Below are 24,139 nucleotides of genomic sequence, written 5' to 3' on the forward strand. Positions count from 1 at the left end.
GATCGAGGACGCGGTAACCCAAAAATACTAAAGGGGGCATAACAGTTCACTGATAGCCGTTTACGTCATTATTTCTCATAGGCTGAATTGTTGCCGACTGTTAATATATATTTTTTTTTCTTTTTGACTCGGATTCCCTAGCAGGACTTTCCTTTAGACATGTTGCATAATTTACACTTACGAAAATGAAGATAAATACAGTCTCTACTTATTCCCTTTTTATTTATTTCTTATAGCTACAGCTTTCCAGGAAAAAGGGTAACAAAATGTCGTAACAAAGAAGAATCGGTATTTCATTTGAATGTGTTCGCAGCCTACGGAAATCGGTGGCCGAGACTGGCTCACTTTTATATTCTTTAGGTTCTATAGAACAAAATAAGACTGCGAGTTATCAGAGAAGATAGGATAAGGATAGAGCAGCAATGCATATGGCTGTTGCAACTACCGTTCCGCCTGTGCGCTTCCTTCGGAAAAACTCCCATTGAGACCACGTCCAAATAGACACTAACGACAACTAACAGAAATGCACCTGTGCACTACGAGCTTTTCCAATTTTTATCAGTTAAAATGGGCTGTATATGGGGAACGTTTGTAACAGACAGAAAACCCAACTAACCCTTATGAATTAATTCGAGCTTTCCTGTAATAGCAAATCCTCGGAACTGCCCCTTTTCACACACATATGTAGGATCAAGGACTGGGCAAGTTGGGCCTTGCTGGATTCGATATCAGGATTTTCTCCGACAGACTTACGAAGCGACATGCCAATTACATCACAAACCTATAGTTGTATTGGTGTCTATTTTTCGTGCTTGACTCGCGAGGTTGCTTTAGATATGGCTGCGAAGCCGATGCGCGTGAATCAGTAGGAAAACAGGCGTAGTATGAAGTGAAAGAATTAAGGATAATTGTCGATATCGACAAAGTAGAAGGACATATACACAAATGGGACTAGAACATTCGCAGATAGTAGCTATGTGTATTTCCAGCTATTTGTTTGAAAACCAGCAAGCATAACCCAGCTTGCGCCTAGTGTTGCTATCATTTTAGGATCTAGACGTTAGCTATTCTAAATGCTACACCATTACGAATACATATATATCCTTCTAAACATTTCTTCGTAGGTCTTCGGTATTACTAATATAATCTTTTTTTATCGTCGTCGCAGCAGTAGCCGCTGCTAAGCAGGCAAGCTTAATATATATGACAAACGATGACGAAATATAGCGCGGTACATCTCGTGGATAACCGACAGAACGAGCCGAACTGGTTGTTATAACTTACGCAAAGTTTGACATGTTAAAATAATAGTTCCAAGTTGTAATAAGTAAGCAACTAAAGCTGCTGAAATAACGAATTGACAGATCGATTGAAACGAATTAATAGAAATCTCAAATATACTATGAAATTATAGAAGGCGGTATTGGAACATGTTCTATAGTCAAGTCTATTGGCTATGCGTGGAGAAATTTTCATCTAAACGAGTCACTTAAGCCGCCGCCGCCGCTGCCGCTTTTGCCATCGCGAAAATGAAGCTCTTTGTTTCTACTGTAAAAACATGTCGAACGTGCCCTGTCACCGTTAAGATAAGGTTCGTGCAGGTGCACGGGCAGTATTACTAACTACTGATCAGACTTGCCATTACCGTTTGTGTCATACATACAATACTCCCCGCTCTCTAATTTGGTTATATTTCGAAGCAGATCGTTGCTTAGGAAAAGCTAACGACGTGATGGCGATCAATTCGGCGCTAAATCGCCAGAGTAGCCCAGTAACAACACCCAAAAAGATCTTAATTGCCTATCAGCACTGCTGCAATATACTTTTTCTGATCATACCCTGATCCCGTTGTTGGGGCGTGCATAATAGGCTATGTCGGAACCACGAATCGTTTCCCTGATTTATCGATAGTGTTCGAGCCAAGCTTCTAGCGTAACTGTTACAGTAATTAATTGCATTAATGTAAATTCTAATTCCAACTAGAACGGCGTATGCTCTGTTTTAATTTTTTCGTTTTTTTTTTTTTTGTCCTATTTTTTCAAGGGCTGACACTCGATATTGTCGAGAAACAACTGGCACTCCTTTCAATAACAGAGCCGATAATTAGACAAAGTATGCTATTGACACAATTTTCGTTTACCCTAACCAGATCCTTTATGAGAAAACGATGTCGGAGAGTCGATAATTTTCAAAAAAAAAAATGTCCTTAGCTAAGGCCCGAAATTTTACGTGGAAGCTTGCAGCTAAACATGTTAGCAGGACCGTATCTGATGAAGTTGCATTAAATTGTACGAATTAATTGACATTGTGTCAACACAGTTACTACTTCCTGGTCGTATTTTATTCAAGCGAATATTATATCAATCTCTGTATCTGTACTACTATCATTTTCTACTACAATCTTGTTGCAAGGCCTTCAAAGCTAGAATCGTCAGACCAAGAACGGATAGCCGTTTTGGCTTTGGTCATTCTGACAATTAGTTAATAAGGAAGATTATAGATGTGGTGTTTTTATACTATCTCTCATGATATTTACTAACCAGTGTTGCACACTAACTGGGTATTATATTCGGTCGACCCAATATTAAATGGGCTAAGCGCTCCTTGTCTAATCAATGACTAAGCGTGAGACTGAAAACCGCTGTCTCTCTATTGGTAGCAAAGTTTTCCTTTCATGGTGCATAGCAAGTGCGTGTAAACGTCGTGCAGGAAAATTACTCCAACCTTTTAACGCGTTCTGTACGTAGGATTCGGAAAAGGTCTACTCCGAAGAGCGAACCAATTGAGTAGTTGCCCTCATGTAATGACAATGGGAAAAAGTATGTCGTTTACATTCATTGGCTGGCGATAAGATAAAGTGACGAGATCGTACTTCAACGAACTCGACTTTCTTCTCCTGTAAAAATCAACTCTAGCCTATTGCATATTTTGCCCTACGTGTTTTTCGATAAGCAGCACAATGAAACCTTTTTTTACTATTGTATTGTGTTTTTTCTTTTTACATTTTTTTATTTATAAATATTGATACGGACAGGGTACCTCAAAAAGCGTATTCTCAATTTGAATAACTTTTTTACATATAATTAATACTTCAATTCCGAAAGAGTCTAGGTGATATGTATAGCTTTCCAAATTCCAACAAACGGTTAATTTGGTGCTACGACATGTTATTGCTCGTTTTGGATTTTTCCATATCCCAGTGTTGTCAGTTTTCTGGTGTAGATTTCATTTTTAAGGCGTCCGCACGAAAAAGCCCATTTGCACCCAGGTCTGAACAACAGCCAGCTGGGGTCCTTCGGGGCCTGTTCGTTCAAACGTCATCTCCGTTTAGAAGGCTCTCATCGAGATAGGTTCCTACATCACGATAATACGGTGCAGGTGCTCCGTCTTGTTGGTAATAAGATTCGCCATTTTCTCCAAAATCCCTAAAGATGCGTAAGAAAAGAGATTATTGCATCAAATTCATGTAACTAAATTGTGAAAAGACGATGGCCCATATAAATCCTTGCTTGAAATGTTGCACCACACTAACTCTTGGTAAACTTCCATGATTTTCCTGCGTAACAGATGTAGATTTATCATCGTTTTGTAAGTCGAATGTCAATCATGCCTATTTATGCCGTTTGATTTAAATGTAGCGTTATGGCTTCAGACAACCTCTGTCGATACCAATACGTTTTGTTCATTTTTCCCAGGTCCTATCCGCAAAATAGTCTTCTTCTCTCTCTCTCTCTCTCTCTCTCTCTCTCTCTCTCTCTTGGAGGGTCCCTTGGAATGAATTGTTTGTGTTGAAAGGTTAATCTTGGACCATTGATTATAATATATACACAACTTTGGAACCCAATAAACAGTGCATATCTTTTTGGACACCCTGTATATATATACATTAGGACACTACCTAAAGCGTTTCCGGATTAAATACTGTTACTTGTAATGTATTCCTAAATATAATAAGGTCTGACACAAAGATTATGTAATGGGAAAGGTCATGTAGCCCATCAGCTTCGTCAACGAAACTATTTACAGTTGTCAGGTGACATTAATAACCAACAACTCACATCAGAGTAACGCGCCGTCAGCTGCTTTCACAGCGGGTTTCGGCTAATTTTTTCGCAGAATGGTAGGAGGTTTAGTATACACGAGAGCTCGTAGAGGCATAGCCCATTTGTAATGCGCTAATGGGTTCGCAGCTATCGAGAATCCAGTTCGTTGTAGCGGCACGTGCGAATCAGAATTGAAACCCCTTCGGGGCTTCCCTTTAAGATCTCACGCGGGGGACAGCGGTCGTTTCAGCTGAGAGCTAATCGAGCATCTCCTTCGCACTCAAACTGTTTGTAACCAATATAATGAATTAGTGGTAAAGTTTCATTCTTGTGAGGTTACTAGCAAATAATTAGGCTCGATTTATTCCTGTATCGTTCATCCGGTTGCTCAAGGTGCATCAGGGTGCGCGTATTCAAATGAGTTCGAACACTTCCATGTGTTCTCTGTGTAACTCTAAGCATTTCACATTCTACAGGATCACCATCTGCGATAACAAAGAAAAATGGAGTCGGTTAAATAATAACTACATGAAATGATGCAACATATAATAAAATACACTAATAGCAACAGAGCCGCATGGTGATTATCGATATGTGTGGAGCAGCGTTTTTAAAAAATCCTAAACGCATGTGGACCACCTATGAAAAAGTGCTTGCGCCCTACTGTAAATGTGTGGTCCTTAAATGGCAACGCTTCCTTTAACGGTTAAAAAACAAGATCGCCTCTTTAATAACCAAAAATCTACAAATTAAAAAACAAAGGCAAGAAGTGAATTCACTAACATCCCAACCAATCAAAGTCTCGGGCCAATCACCACCTTACCATTCATGACATTGTCAGGAGCCCAAAAATAGGTAAGAAAAAAACTTCTCGCTTATGACACATTTGACATTTTATCTATAGTTCTGTACTTCCGGATTTCCGAACTTTTCTTCAGCTAGCGAATCATATTTATCCAACAATAAAAGTGTCACTTTTCACTGCACTCACTTAGTCCGTTAGAGTACCGGCTGCCTCAGCTTTGTGGCGTTCTCAGACCGAACAAATGGTCGAAACTCAACATGAGATCACCCTCATTCCCAGCCTCATTATCGCTATCAGGCGCTCCAAACGGCGCCCCAAGCGTCAGGTACGTAGACAAGTCCACTGTCGATATGTGGGCAGCAGCGGTCGCGTTGGCTGAGTCCCCTCCGGTTGGAACTGACGTAGCTAGCTGCACTGCGGACGAAACTGCTAATGAAATATCTGCTTTTGCGGCGTTCCCAACTTCGATCGGAGATTTTGGCAGAAATTCGGGTAGATGGGACAGTGTCAGACTCTCATCTTCAGCGGAAAAAGATACTTGATGGTTATGCAGACATTGAGTGTCACTGATAATCCCTCGTTGCTGCTCCTTTTGCTGGGTCGGAGCGTGCCCCTGCTTCTGGTCTTCACCATGATGGGTCGCTTCGGCTGCGCGCTGAAGGAACTCGTTGAAAGATGACTTCTTTGTGTCATGTTCGGCTGCGGTCGAATTACTTGTTGTCGAGGTGCTAAAGCTTGGTAAGGCCGAAACTGGAACCGAAGTGTCCATGAAGTGGATCTCGCACGACTGATGCCGTTGCTGCGGGTGAAGGTGATGGTCATACACTTGCCGATGATCCCGCTGATGATAATGGCTTTGATCTTGAATGACATCCGTAGATAAGGTTCCACTGTGGCGGTTGGTACGGTCCTGATCGATAGCGGTGTTAAAATTTGGCAGAGATACGTTTAAAGTTGGATTGAGCTCTATGATTGAAGGTCCGGCTGTAGAACATAATGGAGCTGGCACAGATGCGGTAATTTGTGAACTCATAGTTAGGTCCTCGATCGATTCGTCAGGGCCAGCATCCTGAAAATTCGTATTAATACAGAAGTTGACTGGTACGCGTCACAGGAGGTAGATCAAACTACTAGCAAAGCCTACTTTATGTCATATAACGTTACTGAAAAAGTTTAGGTAGGGATAAAATAAAACGCCTAAAATTAGGCGTCTTATTTTTTTATAGGCAAGCATTCCCGTGAGAAAGACTAAGGACAATTAGAATAGATTCAAGCGGTACTCTGGTTCGAACGATAATAAATTAAATAATGCTTTTATTAGGCATTCCTTGTTTCTTAAATGAATCAATTCAATCAGGCATAAGTTTACCTTTTTGCTGAAACTGTCAATTGCAGACACTTAACACATTATATATATGAAATACGAGAAAGCTACATTTCTTGGAATACGTTAAACCTTCAAGGAAGGAATTCACCGAAACCATCTTACACGCTACACACCTTCGAAACAATTCTCGTCTGGAACGGGGCCTTCTCTAACGAATTCGATGAATCATCTTCACCAACTGATAAGTCCCTTCGTTTTCGCCGAATTTGCTCGTCTCCTGACCGCTTATTGTCTTCGTCGAGTTCAAAACAACGATAGCCATCGTCCGCGAGTGCCATGTCAAACTCACTAACGCACTGAAGGTTATCCTTCGTTATCTTATGGTTCATGTAGAACGCTTTATGGTGTTCCGAGTACCTGACCAATCGCTTGAAATGACTGAAGTTCTGCTGCATCGACAACGTTTCAAGAACTTGCTGAATATCGACCGGCGAGTCTCGAAAGACCTTTTCCGGTTTGTACTTTGGGTACACCTTTTCGTTGACCTTTTTCACAAGTTGTTTGTGCAGGTCATGCAACGTGTGCTCAATGTTAAGGAGTGTAACGAGTATGCCCTCCGGTTCTACATAATAGAATTGATTTATGGTTCGACTGATATCAACAACTCTTTCAAAAATATTGGTGAATGGCGCGTAGTACTGTTTGAATAGGATACGACGGAGGTTTCGGTCGCGAATGCCCTCGAGTGCGCCGTCCTTTAGACAGAAATGCGGCCATTGGTTGGCCGCAAAGCACCGTACCTCTTCCAGTGAATGCCCCATTACAAATCTCTGTTTTATCTTTGATACGACACTTTCGGGAAGGTCGAAAATGTCATGCTCCAGCACGGGATCGTGACCATAATGTGAAAGACAGCCATCTACGTGCACGCTCCGATCGTGTTCGAAGATCGTCACGTGCAGGTATGCTGTGCATTGGCTAAACAGGAAGCAGCCGCCCTTCGAGTTTGTCCGCGCAGTCTTGATCAGGTTCTGTTTACCGGGTACGAGGCGCCGAATTACCTGTGGTCAATTACAATTAATGTTGCAAACGGGCGCATTGCAAAAACACAACAAGGCGAAAAATAAATACAGTGGGATATAAGAAGACCAGGTATAACTAAACTGGTAGGTGGAGCATTTTCCTAGGTCAACGTTTGTTCTTACTGATACTAGCCACCCTCTTGACAAATCTGTAACTTCAAAATCGTGTCGACTTATTTGCGCCGTCCAAGATCAGAGTCACCCATAAGAATTTGACACAACCAAGATTCTACGTCCGCACTTGGCCTAATTGTGTTAAGAGTAAGTGAAAGTACGGTAAGCGTAACTTCCACTATTATTAATATCACGACATAGAATAATCTCGTTTTCATTTAGTTACCTCCATCTCGTCAACTGCGACTTCGATATTTTCTTCTTTCTCGCTTGAATTATCATCGGCTCCGTTGACCGCAACGCTGTTGTTACGATGTGCTAATAAATCTGCAAATAGCAGAATCCGTCTGAGTAAACTTAGTAACTGACTGACTGACTGACTGACTGCCAAGATGGCACAGTACACCGACAATTGCAATTGGCACTATTCGCTCAAAGCGGCCTCGCCTAAAGAAGGACCCCCATTTCGTGCTAATTAGATGCTAAAAGGAAAAACCTAAATTTCTTACTTTTCTTAGCCTGGGTCTCTTTAGCTAGGCTTTCGGTGATCTTATTCCACGTGGGTTTGACAAGCCGTTCGATTTCGTCTTCGGTGTGGCCTTCCATTCGAAGGGTGACCTTTTTTCCGACCGTGTTGAATTCCTTGGCTTTATGACAGAACAAATGCTGCCGACTAACTCGTCGGCCATCTTTCGTTAATCGCCAATAATAGCCATCGCCGGCAACGAACTTGATCTTTTGTGATTCTTCGATCTCGGTCTTCCATCTGTTATCAGTCGAATCCGAACAGCGACACGCGCGTCAAGATTCAGTTTGGAATACATTAATCGTTCATAAGTAGAAATGTATGATTGACGTAAAGGTGAATAATCCTAAAAATGCAGGAAAACTATTCGCCTGAACAGTCTTCACGAAAACCGTTACGGTAAGTTGAAGTGTGCACAAAAGCTGCGCATCATGCTGAAGGTGCCTCAATGAACGTAGCAGTTAATAAATGCTACATGGTCTTTTTTTTCGTTTGCCACAGTCATTTTTGGATTTCCTTGTGCCTAACAAAACACCAAGTCGTTCAATTTAGTCGGTTGTGTAATGTTGTAAACATCAGGCGTTTACATCTATCACTGACGGAACCCCTACAGGCGGACAGCAGACCAATGATTTGCTGTACACCATTTAGGTACGAGTATTTTTTGCGTTCGCAGTATATTGAATAGCACTTTTAAATTCGTTTAGTGATGAAATTGTAATTGTTTGACCTGGCCAGCTTTATCGAAAGTGTTTTTGATGATGTAGTGTTTATTACTGCAGAAACTATTGGGTTTATCGTTCGTGTGATACAAAATGTTTCTGAAATTTTTATCCAGTAAAGGGTGTTTAATAGATTAGCAAAACAAAGGAAAAATACGTTCGTTCGTTCGTTCGACTGCGGCAAAATAGATACAATGGTATAACTCTATCGTGTTTCACCTTTGCTATTGATTTTCTCGGATGCAGACATTCTATTATCCTTATTAAACAGCCAGACGCTGACGAGACCATTTAATCGCTGTAGGAGCAGGCATACATCATGTAACCGTCACAAACCGTCCGTTCTTATTGACGTACCGCTCATATTCAGCGAAAGTGTTGAACTTGCGATCGATCCTCTCCGCAACGATGCGGTGCTTTTCTTCAAGATGCTTCGTGAAGATATGGTTTCGGTCGTGACGAAAGTCGCAACCCTTCTCGAGGCACCAGTTGACTCGATCGAGGTTGAGGTTCTTCGCTGTAACAAAACAATGTTACGCTGAAAAATTATCACCGCAGAGCTTTGTACAGCTAATCTCTAAGCCCACTTTGCGTGTGTGTAGCAACGTTGCCTGCTAGGTCGAAGTCAACGATGACAAAATATTTAAGCATTTTCTGTGAAATTTTTTTTACGCAACCAGACATTGCCACTGCCATCAAAACTCTTGCTGATATTAGCTCAACCCGTCACTGATAGATCAGGGATTATTAACTTGGTCTCCGCATAGACCTGTGACTAAGTGTGTAAATATGTGTTGCACTGACGTGCTGAACCTATGCAAATCGAAGACGGGCATACAGGAACCGCTTCTCACAGCCCACAACTAGTCGAAGCTGTCGCACAACTGTCACACTGTGTATTTCATAGCTTTTTAAAACGTTGACAGGGAGTCGCCTGGGGCAGCTGCGGCGGCGGGGGGCTACAGAGGTGAATAATTCTCTGGAAGTTTATGCAACGTTGACTGATAGCGAGCATATTTAGTCTCAGAAGAAAAGCTCTTTCCATTGGCAGTTTTCAATAAGGTCTCTAGGTAACAAGCTTCGATATAGACGACTGCAGTTTCTAAGCATACGCTCGTTAGCACTAAGATCCTTCAGCTTTAGCAGAACTAACGGGGTGTCAATAAAATAGCTATAGCAGAATAAAGCCGTTCAGAAATGATGATAGACACTGCGAACAGTAAGTAACTCGGTCACAGATAAAACGCGTAAAATTTTCACCATCTGTACAACATTATGCCTTATTTTGTGGGTGACGAGCGGAGGTAACCAATCAATCACGTCATTTTACAAGGAAAAATCTAATGTTAGAAATGTGAACTGAGTAAAGTGCAGCCATTCTAATAAAGCTACTCGGCATCGGCACCAGTTCTTTCTAAACTAGCTATAAATCACACGCGATCAATCGGTTCGCTACTTCGAGCTGTCGTACCAGCGTTGTTGTAAGTCAGTCAGTCTTTAAATATTATCTGTGAACTTATGTAAACAAGGTTTTCCTCAAAGATCACTCTGACAATGGTTGATCGATAACGTCGTCACAAGCAGCTCGTAACTATGACCTCTACGTTGACCCACTAATGGGGAAAAAAGGAGGCTCACGTAAACAATGGACTAATTATTTCAAATAATAGTCTATGAGACTTCTGATGTCGCAATACGTACAGGTCATCTCAAATGGCTCCTCTGGATGAAAGCTGTTTACATGCTTACGCAACTGCTTCCGATTTGAGTAGTATTTATCGCAGATCTTGCAGTGATGGTCAGATTTGTCAACCTTTGTTCGTCGTGGTCGGTAAGGCAAGGGACCTGAATATCTCTTCGTACGGGAGCCGGTCAGTAGCTTTACGGGATCTTTTTTAGAGCTACAAAAAAAAAACAAACAGAACGAAGCGTAACGTTGTTCACGTCATCAACTTAAGTGCAATGATGACAATATTTATCATAAAATTCAATCGTTCGCATCAACATACAAACATATTGCCTGAGCTAAACTATCCTGTTACAGACTATATAATATTATAAAGTGTTATCCATTTGTTTTGCGAAAGTTTTTGGCTAATCGGCGCAGATCTACCGGGTATTGTAACCTGATAGTAATTACGATCGATAGAAGAATCTATACAAAAGTAATCCCCCAGAAAAACGATCTGATGTCCACCTAGCATTTCTACAATACACGTACTTCCTCGATACGCGGAAATTTAACTCACTTTAATAGCTTAATATTCAACAAAAATTTGATTAGTTTACATTATATACATATATATATATATATATATATATATATATATATATATATACATATATATATATATATATGTATATATATATATATATGTATATATATTATAAATATATATGTATATATACAGTTTAACAAAGAATCGATTTTTCTCTCGCTCACCATGGCGCACTTTGGGTGTTAGGTTGGACCGAGCCCTTGACTATATGTCAACTGCGATATATGTCATCGTATCCTATGGCACTATCACGTTTGTCTACTTATAAAATGCTTCGAGCCTTACTTATGCGGTACTTGCTGTGGGCGGCTGACTGCTTCCAATAGGCAACAAAGTGCGTCCACGTCCGGTTTTGAACCCAGACTACCTCTTATGTCGTTAAGTTGAGGTAACCACGTTACCACTGCATATTCGTTTGCTGATTTTTCAATATTCATGGGAATTATCGATGAGGGCGTCACGACGACTTCAAGCCTGTTACAATACGACTTGTGTGGCTATCTATTCAGTTTATCTCTCATTTAACTCTACGACGATTTAGAAGCGAATCACTGTGATACAATGAGATGGCGACATTATTTCCTGACAGTGGCACAACTTCAGAAGGAGGCTAAAGGGTTTTACTACTGTGCAGTATAGTCAACATGTGTCCACGTACAGATATTCCCGATTATTTTCACTTTTGTAAAAAAGACCTCTCACTGCATGAATTCACTACGTGTTCTTTGTGTCACTATTCGAATACTGATGCTGTGACATTATGCCGAAAGCTGTACCTTTTTGGTGTATAGGGCTAGTTCAGATCCACCGATTCTGTTAGAAGTTCCTGCCATGATTAGTTGCCTCCCCTCTTTGCCTTGAGTGTTCAGCAGGTAAATTCATCCCAGTGCATGGTTATTGATTCAACGCGCAATTCTTTTCGAACTATTGATTTCCGTTGAAGATTAGTACATCATGGAATAAAGGGTTCGGTCCGACCCATGTATTTCATACAGACAATGTATCTATAGTTTCACTGCGGCCCATAACGTAAGTCTATGGGAAGTTCGTACAGTATAGAACTTACTGCACGTACAGTATAGAGTTTACTGCAAGAGCAATAAGCAGTTCATTATACTCTGACCTAGTTACTTCCGTGGACGACACGCATTTCTCATTCAAACTTGTGCAACACCTGCCTGTTTGATTCAAAATCGATCTAACGTCCATTTACCTCGGCAAGCTGCCTTTGATCGCAATCAAGGCCATAAGAAGTGAGATGGTATGATCCAGGTAGTTAATTAGTAGTTCTCGCGTTGCTATGGTAACCATAGTTAACAAGCATGTTACCATGCTGGTTCAAATTTTAGCGCTGGCAAAAATTATTATCGGATCTTAGTGATCGAGGAAATAAGCAACAAAGAAAAAATAAGATATTTTACAAATTTGCGGAAGAAACCCCAGAGAAGTTTGGCAAGGCCCAACGTTGTTAGACTTCTGATGGGGGCATGTCTTTGACGTTGTACCTAAATATAAGTAATTCCGATTTGTTCACATAGAATGAATAACCCATAATACTAAACAAGCATATTGGAAACAGCAGGAAGCACACTGATTATTGGTACATAACATTATTACTATTATTATAAATTGTCTCTTATATGCTATATGTTGTTAAATCAAATATAAGACTATATTTGTAAAAAAAAAAAAAAAAAAACGCACATTTCTTGAAATACCTCACCTAAAGCTTTGCTCTACAATTTACCTAAGAGGTAATGCCGGTGTGATCTGCTGAAGTTGTTGCTGATGGTGTGTCGTCCGTGACTGTTGTACGAAATGTGCCCGATGGTGATGCAGCTGGTGATCATGAGGTGGATGTTGAGTTTGATGGTGTATTTGATGTTGTTGATGCCGGTGTTGATGTTCCAGCTGCGTGGTCTCTGTTCTGTCTGCGACCCCGCTCGCCGTCATCGAGCCGGTTGCCTTCTGTGGCTCATTTGTGACATGTTGTATCTGCTGTAGACGTGCCGTGGCTACGGTTGTGGCCGCTGCTATTGTTGAAGACGGATTATGCGTGCCAGTCGTGTCCAACTGATGCTGTCCGCTTGCTCCAGCGAAGATAGCTGACGCACTTGAAATGATCGCTGGCGAATGCTGAACGATAGCTGGAGCAGCTGTGGTGCCAACGAGACTCTGGGATAGATGGGCATCGGCCGGATGGTTACGACCTGCTGCTGCTACGGCCGCTTGGGCGTCTACGGCCATTGCAGAGCTTGGCGTTGTCGTGAGACGCGGCGTCACCGTTACCGTTGACGCCGATGCTGCTACCAGTGCGTCTGGCGGTGGGACACAGTTGTTGGGTGCGCTCGAGCCGAAAAGGAATCCAGGAAGCTCGACGTTGTCGGATTCCCCGCATCCGGGTCCTGTCGCTGGCGAGAACGCTTCGTCCCCTAATGAATAGAGCTGACAACCGGAGCTGTACATTCTGTAAGCGAAATCGTGATGACAATTGTAACAGTCGTAATGATAGTGATGAATGATAGCAATCCACAAAAGTTGACCATGTAGAATTTAGTGTTATTGAGTTTATATTTCATCAAATAAAGCCAGTCAGACTATTTGCTAGCTTTATTTGCACCGCGAATCGTATTACTGGGGGTGACGGTATTCTATAGAACAAACATGAGGTTTTATGGACAAGTCCAGGGTAATCTGGTTTGGAACATGGCAAGATTTTTCAAGTTTCTCTGTGGCCTTTTCGTCTCTCGAACTGAATATGGTAGTCAAATCAACAAGATTAACGGACTCGTCAAAAAATAATATCTACTGAGGAGATTATCGCTTGGTAGAAACGAGATAGTTACGAGTGCATATAAAGTTGACGAATGGCAAATGCTAAATATGATTATTATATGATCTGAATGTCACAGGGCACCTTCGTTGCTTTTGCATTGAAATATCTAGGCTCTTTCATATGGTCACGCCTCTCTACTCTTCGTCCATCTGTTTCAGTTATCTTCGTGACGGCGATGAAAAATAATGATCAATATGAGGCTGATACTGTTTTGATCAGACAGGAACCAGAGGTAGATGAAGCCAATAAAAAGCCTCGCTTCATTAATATGCAATCGGATTCTCCTCTGGACATTGTATTGGACATTTGCAATAGCATGCACCCGCGATATAGGGTCTGGCATGAGCTATCATTTGTTTTCATGCTCTATTTTATGTATCACACACTTTCTGAGCAGTGATGCTAAAGTTTGACCAATGCGAATTCGCGATGCGTTTGTCTTTCGAAAATAGACCTGCTACGCAGGTCCTACATTACTAGACTTGTGCTATCTCTGTAGGTTCACAAGTTCAGTTACTATAGTTTCGTCATCTGTAGTAGCTCAGCCTATGGCGTAGGCAATCTAATCTATTCCCAAGGACAACATACTAGACACTAATTCACGCATTAGAATGAACTTCGTCCATCGAAGGAGAACTCGTATGAAACCTACTTAGCGGTTATTTACCAAAAGATAACGAAACCTCTGTTTCCAGGACAAGAGAAGGCGTTGAAATAATAAAATAAAATAGATTTGTACCAAGCAGTAAATATGTATACATGAGAGCAAGATCTACACAGCCCTTCGTGAGAACAAGTAAATAATTTTGCAGTCAAACTGACCGTTTCAAGCAAAGGTCGCCTTGTCTGTGTCCGAACCAAACGGATTGTGCCATCTTACCCTAAAATTTCGTGTTAAATCTAACAGCAACAAGCCAAGCCAAGCCAAGCCAATGTTCAACAGTAGTAAGGGGTTTAAATAGGTGAGAATCAACCATTTATAACTGGAGCAACGACTCTGTAATCGACAGAGATCTTAGTTGCCGTAGTCCCGCGAAGCGTGCTCGAAAAGGAAGATTGTCCGTTAGTCATTTTTTCAACCATAATAACGAAGAGGAAGGTACTTGCTTAAGAAGAACCCGTGTCGTTCCTTAAGATCAAACATGAAGGACCAAATTACAGACACCCTGCACATACTGCAGGCAAAGGAGATAGCTAAGAAGGTGCCCGACAATATGAACACTATTCGCCGAATTATCCAATACTCAAAAGTCAGTAAAGACACTGGAAATGAACTTCACTATTACACATCTATTCCTCCTTACGTCTTCGCTGCCGTTTGTTGTGTGGTTGTGCTATATCTAAGTCTTCTCTTAAGTGGAGTTGTGGTTTGGTACGGTGAGTGTGTTGACGATTTGTTTGTGATTCTGAAGAGATAACTCAACCTCATAGATCCTAAGCAGAGAAACCCATGTTGGATATCACGTGGCGAGCGAATCTTTGACAAACAGTAACTTTCTTAGACACGTAAAACGGTGCTCTAGGACCGTTTGCTGAATTCTGAACCGAACTCTGACTTTACTAATGGACTATTGAAATCATTTAATCTTTACAGTGGGATTCGCTGAAACGTATATTAGGAAATTGCACGTTTAATATTCTCAGTTCACGCTGGAGCGGATAAATGTAGTCTTTACTTTTCTAATGAACTCAACAGAAAATTCTTATTCAACCGAACCTTACATAAAAGTGTCAAGCACTTACACTGCACCGCGAGCGTTCATACCTAAGCAAGAAAAAACAAATAAAACAAACGAATTTAATTAAAACGATCTGCAAAATTTATCGACTACATAAACAAACAATGAATAACAAAATCTAAGTTGGTAATTCACCGTATAATAAATAAGGACATTTTGTATCTCCCGCACACTTGCTCACAGTCGTCAGTAATAATGATGATGAGCGCGTAAGAAAGACCGAGAAAGAGCACCTTTTGTCACCTTCTACTCAAAAAAACAAGAACAATAAACTCAAAGAGGACCGAGCAAAAACGGATGCTACAAGAAACGAGATCATCCAGGAAATTCGCCAAAAACTCGAATTATAGGAAAACAAAACTGACGGGCACGGAAAGCATCGACTCGTGAAAGAGAACAGCTTCGCGAGAACTAACCCTTCAGCTAACAGAATCTTACGGTGAGCATCTAGACGTGTGCGATACAGCCGATAAGGATTAAAGCAATCAATACATTTGTTTACACCTTAATTATTAGGCCTATCGACGGTGTACCGCATGTCTCGAGCCCAAAGCAACAATTATGTCCAATGCCCCAATTTTAGCAAACGATATTTCAGTATTAGGATAGAACCAGCAGATAATTAATAGTAATGATCTCGTAAGAAAACTGGCTCCGTCGAAGACAATAGAAACGATGACTTTATTGATATGACGCTACGACGGCGTATTTGTCCTGTGCTTTTGCCTCAGTTTCGCTAAGTTTATTGTGTTCCATGGTCAGAACTTTAATCTAATTTTCTCCTTTCAGACGTCGACAAATCGACACCGAAAATTAACACGGAGAGCCGGAACTGGATGCTGAGACCTGCTGAATTATCACCGCCATTGAGAAGTTTCGATTCCAGTTACTTTCGGTGATGTCGCTAACGCGACAAATACGAATCGCACACTAGCGTATGCATGACCAGTATTAATAAGATATGAATAATATGGATAACCATCATTATAAAATAATTTTATCATTAATTGTCTACGCCTGAAAAACGATGGCAAAATGCTCGAAAAAAAAAAAACTAGAAGATGCAAATGCGCCCAAATCTGCTCGAACCGCGGTAAATATCGCTGGAAACTATGAGCCATCTGTGCCTTGTTTGAGAACCAGTGTGTTATTGTTTAGGTTCGTCAAGTTCTTACTGACACCAATTGCTATCTAACGTAGCCCGCCGTATCCGCTGCAAGCACTTACTTATCAACATACTGTACTCTGTGAATTGTTGCATATATACATTACATGAACGTTGCGTATTTTTATGCACAGCAGTGATTTTATGTACCATTATCATTTGCGCATTGTCTTCAGTAGGTAAAATTCACGAGAAATCTATAAGTTACGCTCGACAGGTTCGGCGTTCCAGCAAAGCGACATATAGACGGCAGACGTACTAGTATCATCGCTACTTTTCGGGTAGGACTTTGCTACTGTCGATGACTCCATCCAGGACGTTGTATCACTTTTATCAATGTTAACAAACTATTTTCGAATCTTTACGAATTAATACGAGTAATTTATACGAAAAGGTTAGACTTGATGCCCCTAACTCAAATGGGGGCTTGTGTGTGTAGTTCCATTAGGTCATGCTATGAGACTGCTACTTGGCACTAGCGTAAGGGTGGCCAAACGCAAACCAATCTATCACAGAATAACGCTTGTTACAGGAAGCCGCTTTATGAACGATGGAAATAAACAACAGATACTATATACATCGCTTGAACAGATGCGTGGCAGGAGACTTCGCCTCTATATTATATACGTGCGAATTAGTTCCGCTATGAATAGCCGTTTTAGCCTTCACTTCGAGCAGTGGGAACGTTCTTACTAGAATTCAAGCATCAATGTCTAGCTAGTAGGGTGAACCTATTGATAGTCTAGTTCACGGTTGGGCTACAACCTGAAACGACATGAAACATTGTGTGTCCGATTGAGGACACGGAGAAAATTCAGACAAGTAACCAGTGACAACATACGGTAGTGCATGGCTCTTATTGATTAGCTCTGGTTTAGCTTAGATCCGCATTTGTGACAGTGCCTGTTATCGCCATCACTTCGTGAATTGATGTGACACTTAATTATTCAGCGTGGACAATGAACATGTAACAGACAGCCTAGTCTAATAGTGTGCGCGTAGAATAGACAATCACGAATAGCCGACAAAGTTCAAGCACGCGTTATGCTTGATCTGCTTTATAAAGCAGGGAAATACGCTACACTAAATTGATGTAAGAGAAATGTTCCCGTTATATCTGAATTTTCTCCCGTAGAGTGAACGATTTGTTGTAGACTGTGTAACATTCAAAGGAGAGCTTATCGGTGACCGTTTACTGGTCTTAAAGCATCTTATGACTTGTTCATCCATTCTAATTCTATTTATCCTTTATAATTAATCCAGTGTGTATGTTAAAACATCCAAAATTATAAGGAATACTACTAAGCTGTAGCACAAGTAGACTCACCAGTGTCATAGTACGTAGTAGATGTCATAATACGGTACGTTTATCGTTTACTTCTATACAAGGTCCATGTAGGACATCCTAATCATAAGCTTCAGTAATTGTTCTATACATTCAATGTGAAATAGATCGTGAACTGGCTATCTGACCTAATGCATATTTACGTTATTTCCTTCTCACTACAAGTATATATATATATATATATATATATAAATAAAGCGAACTGCTTGGGTAGACTTTATCATTAAGTAAATTATCTGCTTCTTGAGACCATCACAACGGGTTGTTTGGGTTGAATCTAAATTGTGCTTCGGATACACGTTCTTGTCGAATACTTATGAATATTGTTGAACCTACGTAAAATAGGATTCACCCGACACGAAGGACTTTTACGGAAATCTAGGTAGCTCGAATATTTGCACCTTTCATTTCAACTGGTATTAGGTCTTCCTCTTTGAGTGAGAGTACAACGTAGTGACCACAACATTCCTGAACAGAAAAAAAACAGTTTTCGTTTAAACATCGAGAGATAGATTGCGAATATGTTATAGCAAAGATGAAAATCCAAGCGAAAATGTCGCGCCATTTCTAGCAGTGGTTGACCAGCTAATAGAGCGCTAGCTAAAATCAAATTAAAATTCTGACCCTTAACATAAAACAGCGAAATTGTTTAATACGGCAACTGATATATGAAAGTCGATTTCATACATGCGGCTTTATTAGATAGAATGTTGGATTTGTAGGCCTATTAGACGTTTGCGTGTGGGGCTTAATAGATAGGGTAGCTAGACAGAAAGGATAAACCTAACCGCGACGGGAAAAGCTCTACGTTCACTCAAAATATTGCAATAGCTGGAGCATTTCATCGATCAAATAGCAAACGTAATCGCAGAATGATTTTTCAGGCGATTATTTCGGCGATTATTACAGTTTGTTCGCTGTTGGATGCATATGATCGTCTACTATTACAGCAAGAATCCTAAGATAACTAAGGAACTTTCTTAGGAACTGCTCTTCTGGGATAAACTAGGTGATATTTTAAAGCTTAGTTAGTAATTCGTCATAAACACACGTTTTTAGATGGAGCTGTTTTTTGGGTTTGAAAACATGCTGAACAACTATTAGTTAAACGCTTTTATCAAAAAAGCAACTGCTAGAGGAAACGGCGTTCCATAATATAACGAAGTACAACTTAGTTACGGTGACTGAAAGATCAAATTCACATGCGTATTCTTCTAACGACCCTTGTAAGAATGACTCACATGGATGTAGCAATGGGTGGTGCCGGATTCACAATAGGCCAAAATTCAAGGAATATTTCCATAACAAGACACTATCGTTTCGACGAGACCTCAGAGGAGAAACACGCAGAAAAGTGATCGACAGAACGAGTCTTCTGTATGAATTTCTCTCACTACTAGGGCCTTCTAAAATTTCCTTCTACGCAGGACGATGCCGGCTCTTCACACATTCTCGCCCGCGGAGGCGAGGGATCCTATATGCCCTTTCCCAGTCGGGGCTTGAAGTAGAAAATTGTCACCGTTATTTAAAAACGTGCTAAGTGATAAAGAGGCAACGTTTCTCTGCCTAGTAGGTAAGAACACTCTTCGAGAAATAAAGTCGAGTTAGACAACAATATTAGTACCAGGGTCGGGTAGATTTCAGTCCAAAATATAAAAATATAAACCCGCTTTTTACCAATAATTCTACTATGACCTTTATCATCAACGCTAGAAAGTACAGGTACACAAACCACATACGCAATCACTAAAATCGACCGAAGGTTTTTTGAATTGGTTAAAAAAAAATTATATGGATATAAACGTTCAGTTCTCTTATGCGTTTTAGCCATATACAATATCGAGTATATATATACCATATACAATTCTAGAAATCGGGTCGTAATTGACAAAGATCCGTTCTCGCGTTCCTGTCGATCAAAGTTATTCACACTCTGCTGAGACCCATTGGAACATATACTATATACGCGTATTAGAAAAGGACGATTGAACTACTGCGTTCAGGTTCTTAACTGCGCAAATCAAGCTTTTGCCATGTCTGTCTGTAGTCCAAACTTTACAAAATGTTAAAAATTATTGCTTTTTTTATTATTATTTATTTTTGCTTTTTGCTTTTTTAGTTATTGCAATAAAATAGCTTTTAAGATTATATATACTTGTTTGTTTTCCATGTAATTTCTTATCATTTTGCATTGTATTGAATAGTTTCATATCTTTAAATTATCTTATTTTCAGGTGCGAGAGCAACGACATCATTAAAACCTCAAGAATATTGCCTATTCCACAAATGACTTACTGGATAGCCATCGCACGTAGAGCGATACCAAACGAAAGAGTCGACTCATTGCAACCTTGCTGAGACGCTTTGTATACAAAGAAGTCCAGCGAAATTTGATTTGGAGTGAATAGCATGTTAGAATTCCTAAAAGTACAATACAAGTACCCAAAACAAGCACATATTTCGAAAGCTGGGAGAAAGCACAAAAGGTCCGAACGAAACTAACGCTTAAAACGCAAAAACAACAGCTAAGTTTAATATAAGAAATTCAAGATTGTAGGAAATGTTCTTTGGCGCCATTTTAATTAAGTTTTTAGCCCTTCTTGTTTTCCCCCAGATTTCTTGTTTTGCTTTCATGAAATCTTCCTCGTATTTTTGCGGAGGCCGAATGAAGACTGAAAACATTGCGGACTGTCGATTTTTGAGTAAGCGGAAAAGATGATAATCTTCGTGGAAATTTATTCGGTATAAAAACATGGAACAGTGGCCGATCATAGCTGATATTCTCAAGATGGATCTCTTGCATCCACAATGATGAGTGTGTAGTTCAGTTTTGGAAAGAGCTGACTTTCTTTATGCACTAAGAATGAATAGGCGAATGCGCGCTATGACAACGTTTGCCCGGGTTCTGACGTAGTACTTGATATATATATATATATATATATATATATATATATATATATATATATATATATTACGTAACCGACGATATATTCCCTGATATTGTTATGTCAGCGACGTAAAGTAGGCGTCTTTCTGTTTTGGCGCAGCTCGATGTCGCAGCCGGTTTTCCCATTAAAGGTTTCTGATGCGCGGGGGTACCGTAAGCCGCTCCTGATTGAATAATATAACAAATGTCTAAATAGTCTTCTACGATTTGTGAATGTTGTTTTTCTCTTTTTTTTTTCCTTTTTCTCAAGTAGTCGTTTTTAACAGTGCAGCGTTCCTCTAATATTGATTTGCGAGGCTTTGTAGTACTAGACATGATCGTTCTTTATACATATTTGCAAAAAGTAAACAACGAAAAAGTCCTCTTATTAAAATCTAATATGCAAAAAGAGCGTTGATCGAAGAGCATTGATAACTCTTAAAAGTATGTATTCCTACAATAGTCGGATCCAGTACCTATATTTGATCAAACACTATTTGTCATTTTTCACTGCCTAGTAGCATGTTCTTACAAACTCTGTACTTATTAAGCTCACTTGGTTTATAACAACTATATATAAAATAAAATATCAGATCATGTGGGATAGCAATGCCTAAAATATTTGCGTTTCTATTGTCTTTTCTATTGCAAGGTCTATTGTGCGCTGATAGTAGATCTCTTTTACACAACAGTCTCGTTGTAACTATTCATAGATGGTACGGTTAACGAACGATTTCCATCGTTTTAGACATATGAAACTGTGCGGGGTATAATCTGTAATGTCCATCCATTTATCTGTATCAAAAACTTCTGAGGCATTTGCAGTTGGGCTGTAGCTAGCATACCCCGGTCTATCTATTAGGTTTGGTCTATTAATACTGTACAAGCATGACTTCGACTAAATGTTTTCTCTATGTGCGCCAGAATTGTAAGTCTATACCTTAATAGGTACATTAGTCCGACACTGCATCGGTAGGTTTATTTTGTCGTAACTCTGCCCTTGACGTCGCACAGTACTACGGGTCCACCGCAACTTCGCAGCCGAACATATACACAACGCCATGTGTGCCTTACCATAATAGGTATTAGGATTTAGATTTGTTAGTAATAACAGCCTTTATTTTGCATTAGAAAGAAAATATATATAACGAGTACCTGGCCGAACCGCAAATGTAGTACTTATATGCTCTTAATCTTTGTAGCAGATTGCATCAGTCCTTTTGTTTTTTATCGCTCAGTTGCTTGCCTATACTCACATTTAGTGTGCATTGGCAAAGCAGAAGCCGCAATTAATTTATACCGCTACTGTAGTAGCGTTGAAGCACAAAACCACTGAAGGATTATCACAATTGCATCAGAACCGACGAGAGTCCAGTCGTTTTGTAGCGCTGATTTAACTAGGGATGACGAACCTCACCATCACGAATCCCATTCACACTCAACCCTTCTACACAAAGAAAATATTAACCCGCACTGATTTACACCACCACAAACATTCTACGGAATCATGACAAACCTGTGCCTTATGCCATATAAGTGTTCGAAACTTGTGAGTTGGACAGGCGGTCAACTCTTAGCGGGGGGTCTATGGTTGGGGCCCTTTGAAAAAGAAATGGATAGGCTACCATAGGCGCTCCGATACGGGGGGACATGCTCCAACCTCACAGAGCGACTGCTTTTGTAATAGGAGGGTTGTCAAGGGAAAGGCAAGCAGAACACAGTCGGAGCGCGGGTGCTAAGGGCCAGAGAGGCTACTCTCATCTGTACCAGGAAGTAGGTGGGAAAGGGTATTGATCCGCTGCCGAGTATAGGAAAGGGCAGGTGAAGCAGAACCTTGTTAAACAGCTGAATTTTAAGGAAGTGACGGGGTATTCGAAGCACACAGGTGTGTACCCACTTATCTCCGTGAGATTATATGCTAGCACAAACTTGTTTTCCTACGTAACCTTAAGACTTAGTAGGTGAGTAGGATTTAGATTGGAAACCGGGCGTAAAGACCTTTTTTTTTTGCTTTTTTTTTTATATATTTTTCCTGCTGGAAGAAGCCCGGCGTCTGGTACAGTGCTTAGCTGAAGCAGTAGCTTCGGCTGTAAAACCCCAAAGATTTATTTAGGTGCACACCGGCAGATAATCCTAATGGAGTCTTTATGGAGACTTCAAAGGCATAAATTGCAAGACGCCTCAGGTACCCGAGGCGCGTCAATCAAGCGCCTAAATTCTTTTGTTTAGTTATTTTAATTATGCTATTGCATCAGTTCGCATCGTTTAGTAAGCCACTAAAATGGGACGATGGCCAAAGACAGAGTGAGACAAATGCTGTAGAACTCGAGAAATAGCTCAATAACTCCTACGATGAAACCCCGCGAAATTCAAAAACAAATGCCGTAGCACAGCAGCTCGTTACGTGTGTGGTGTACAATTTCTCCAAAGCAAAAACCTGCTTAAAATATCAATAGCAATGAGCTGGCGTTGTCATTAAAAAAACGATTCCATGATGGTAAGGGGTCTTGGTCTTTTCCGGACACATACTGCGTATGCTTGACAATGCTTCGTAAGCAATACTTGTACTGCGAGTCAGTCGTCTAGTGTAATCTATGTCTAACGATGAGTGGCACGAAATATTAGTTTATGTAATGTAGGACGGACGCAAGGACCATTGTTTCAAAGAGCAAACTTCTTATAATCTCACTATTCAGAGGAGGAAACGTTTAAACAATGCAATCGAAGAATTTGTACCTTTCACTTTTACTGCAAATTTAGGAGATCATTATTCCATATTCTGTCCCTAAACATATTACCCTCAGCACAGTGCGTCATTGCTACTCCATATAGTTAGCCACATGGAATGTTCTGAACGAAGTGCAAAGTCAATTTATCTAAAAAAGTGGTGAACAAGGCTAAGTATATTTTTATACGTTTAATTACGCAATAATTAAATGTCTACGTTGTTGTGAAATTTTCATATCTATCATAACTAATGTTGCGAGTTTTGACACTAAAGACTGAAGTTGATTAACGTCGCAGCATCCAACAACTGTTATCAACGCATGGCGACCGCTCTTCCCTCATAACCTATATTTTCTGACTATTCCAAAAGTTTATCCCGTTATATATCCCGTGAACTTGGAAAAGCTTCGAAACCTCAAAGGGTGCAAAATTGGCATTCAGAAGTGATCGATCTATTCTAAAAGTTTATCGAACGAATCGCTCTAATACCCGTCAACAACTTG

General features: G+C 40.4%; 2 protein-coding genes across 9 annotated transcripts in view; one reads left to right on the forward strand and one right to left on the reverse strand.

The window, feature by feature from the left end:
- LOC111249862 (uncharacterized) overlaps positions 1 to 17,230 on the forward strand; it is a 31,698-nt gene extending 14,468 nt beyond the window's left edge. The window contains exons 2-6 of one of the 6 annotated variants that reach the window (XR_015326264.1): positions 12,810 to 13,367; positions 13,893 to 15,111; positions 15,657 to 15,912; positions 16,263 to 16,919; positions 17,171 to 17,230. Coding sequence is in view for 1 of the 6 variants with exons in the window: in XM_086986868.1 (XP_086842994.1) it covers positions 14,877 to 15,111; positions 15,657 to 15,823 (402 nt within the window). In the remaining 5 variants the exon portion in view is untranslated. Of the gene's footprint in view, positions 1 to 12,124; positions 12,499 to 12,650; positions 13,368 to 13,892; positions 15,112 to 15,656; positions 15,913 to 16,262 lie in introns of those variants that run through there. The other 5 variants (XR_015326260.1, XR_015326261.1, XR_015326265.1 and 2 more) reach the window with 5 other exon arrangements.
- On the reverse strand, positions 2,000 to 24,119 carry LOC111249861 (uncharacterized). Of its 3 annotated transcripts, none has more exons than XM_086986853.1 (9): positions 22,166 to 24,119; positions 12,646 to 13,365; positions 10,321 to 10,520; positions 8,977 to 9,136; positions 7,881 to 8,137; positions 7,598 to 7,698; positions 6,349 to 7,236; positions 5,035 to 5,917; positions 2,000 to 4,528 (listed from the first exon to the last, which is right to left on the reverse strand). In XM_086986853.1, the coding sequence occupies exons 2-8, from the start codon at positions 13,362 to 13,364 to the stop codon at positions 5,060 to 5,062; spliced, it is 3,183 nt and encodes a 1,060-aa protein (XP_086842979.1). In that variant the 5' UTR covers position 13,365; positions 22,166 to 24,119; the 3' UTR covers positions 2,000 to 4,528; positions 5,035 to 5,059. The 3 variants fall into 3 exon arrangements, with proteins under 3 accessions (XP_086842979.1, XP_086842980.1, XP_022660025.2); XM_086986854.1 differs by having other exon boundaries at positions 22,065 to 24,119; XM_022804290.2 differs by lacking the exon at positions 22,166 to 24,119 and adding an exon at positions 19,225 to 19,360.
- Between the last annotated feature and the right edge of the window lie 20 nt (positions 24,120 to 24,139).

This window comes from Varroa destructor, unplaced genomic scaffold (assembly GCF_002443255.2).
Source record: "Varroa destructor unplaced genomic scaffold, Vdes_3.0 BEIS01000004.1, whole genome shotgun sequence".
Taxonomy (NCBI): Eukaryota; Metazoa; Arthropoda; class Arachnida; order Mesostigmata; family Varroidae; genus Varroa; species Varroa destructor.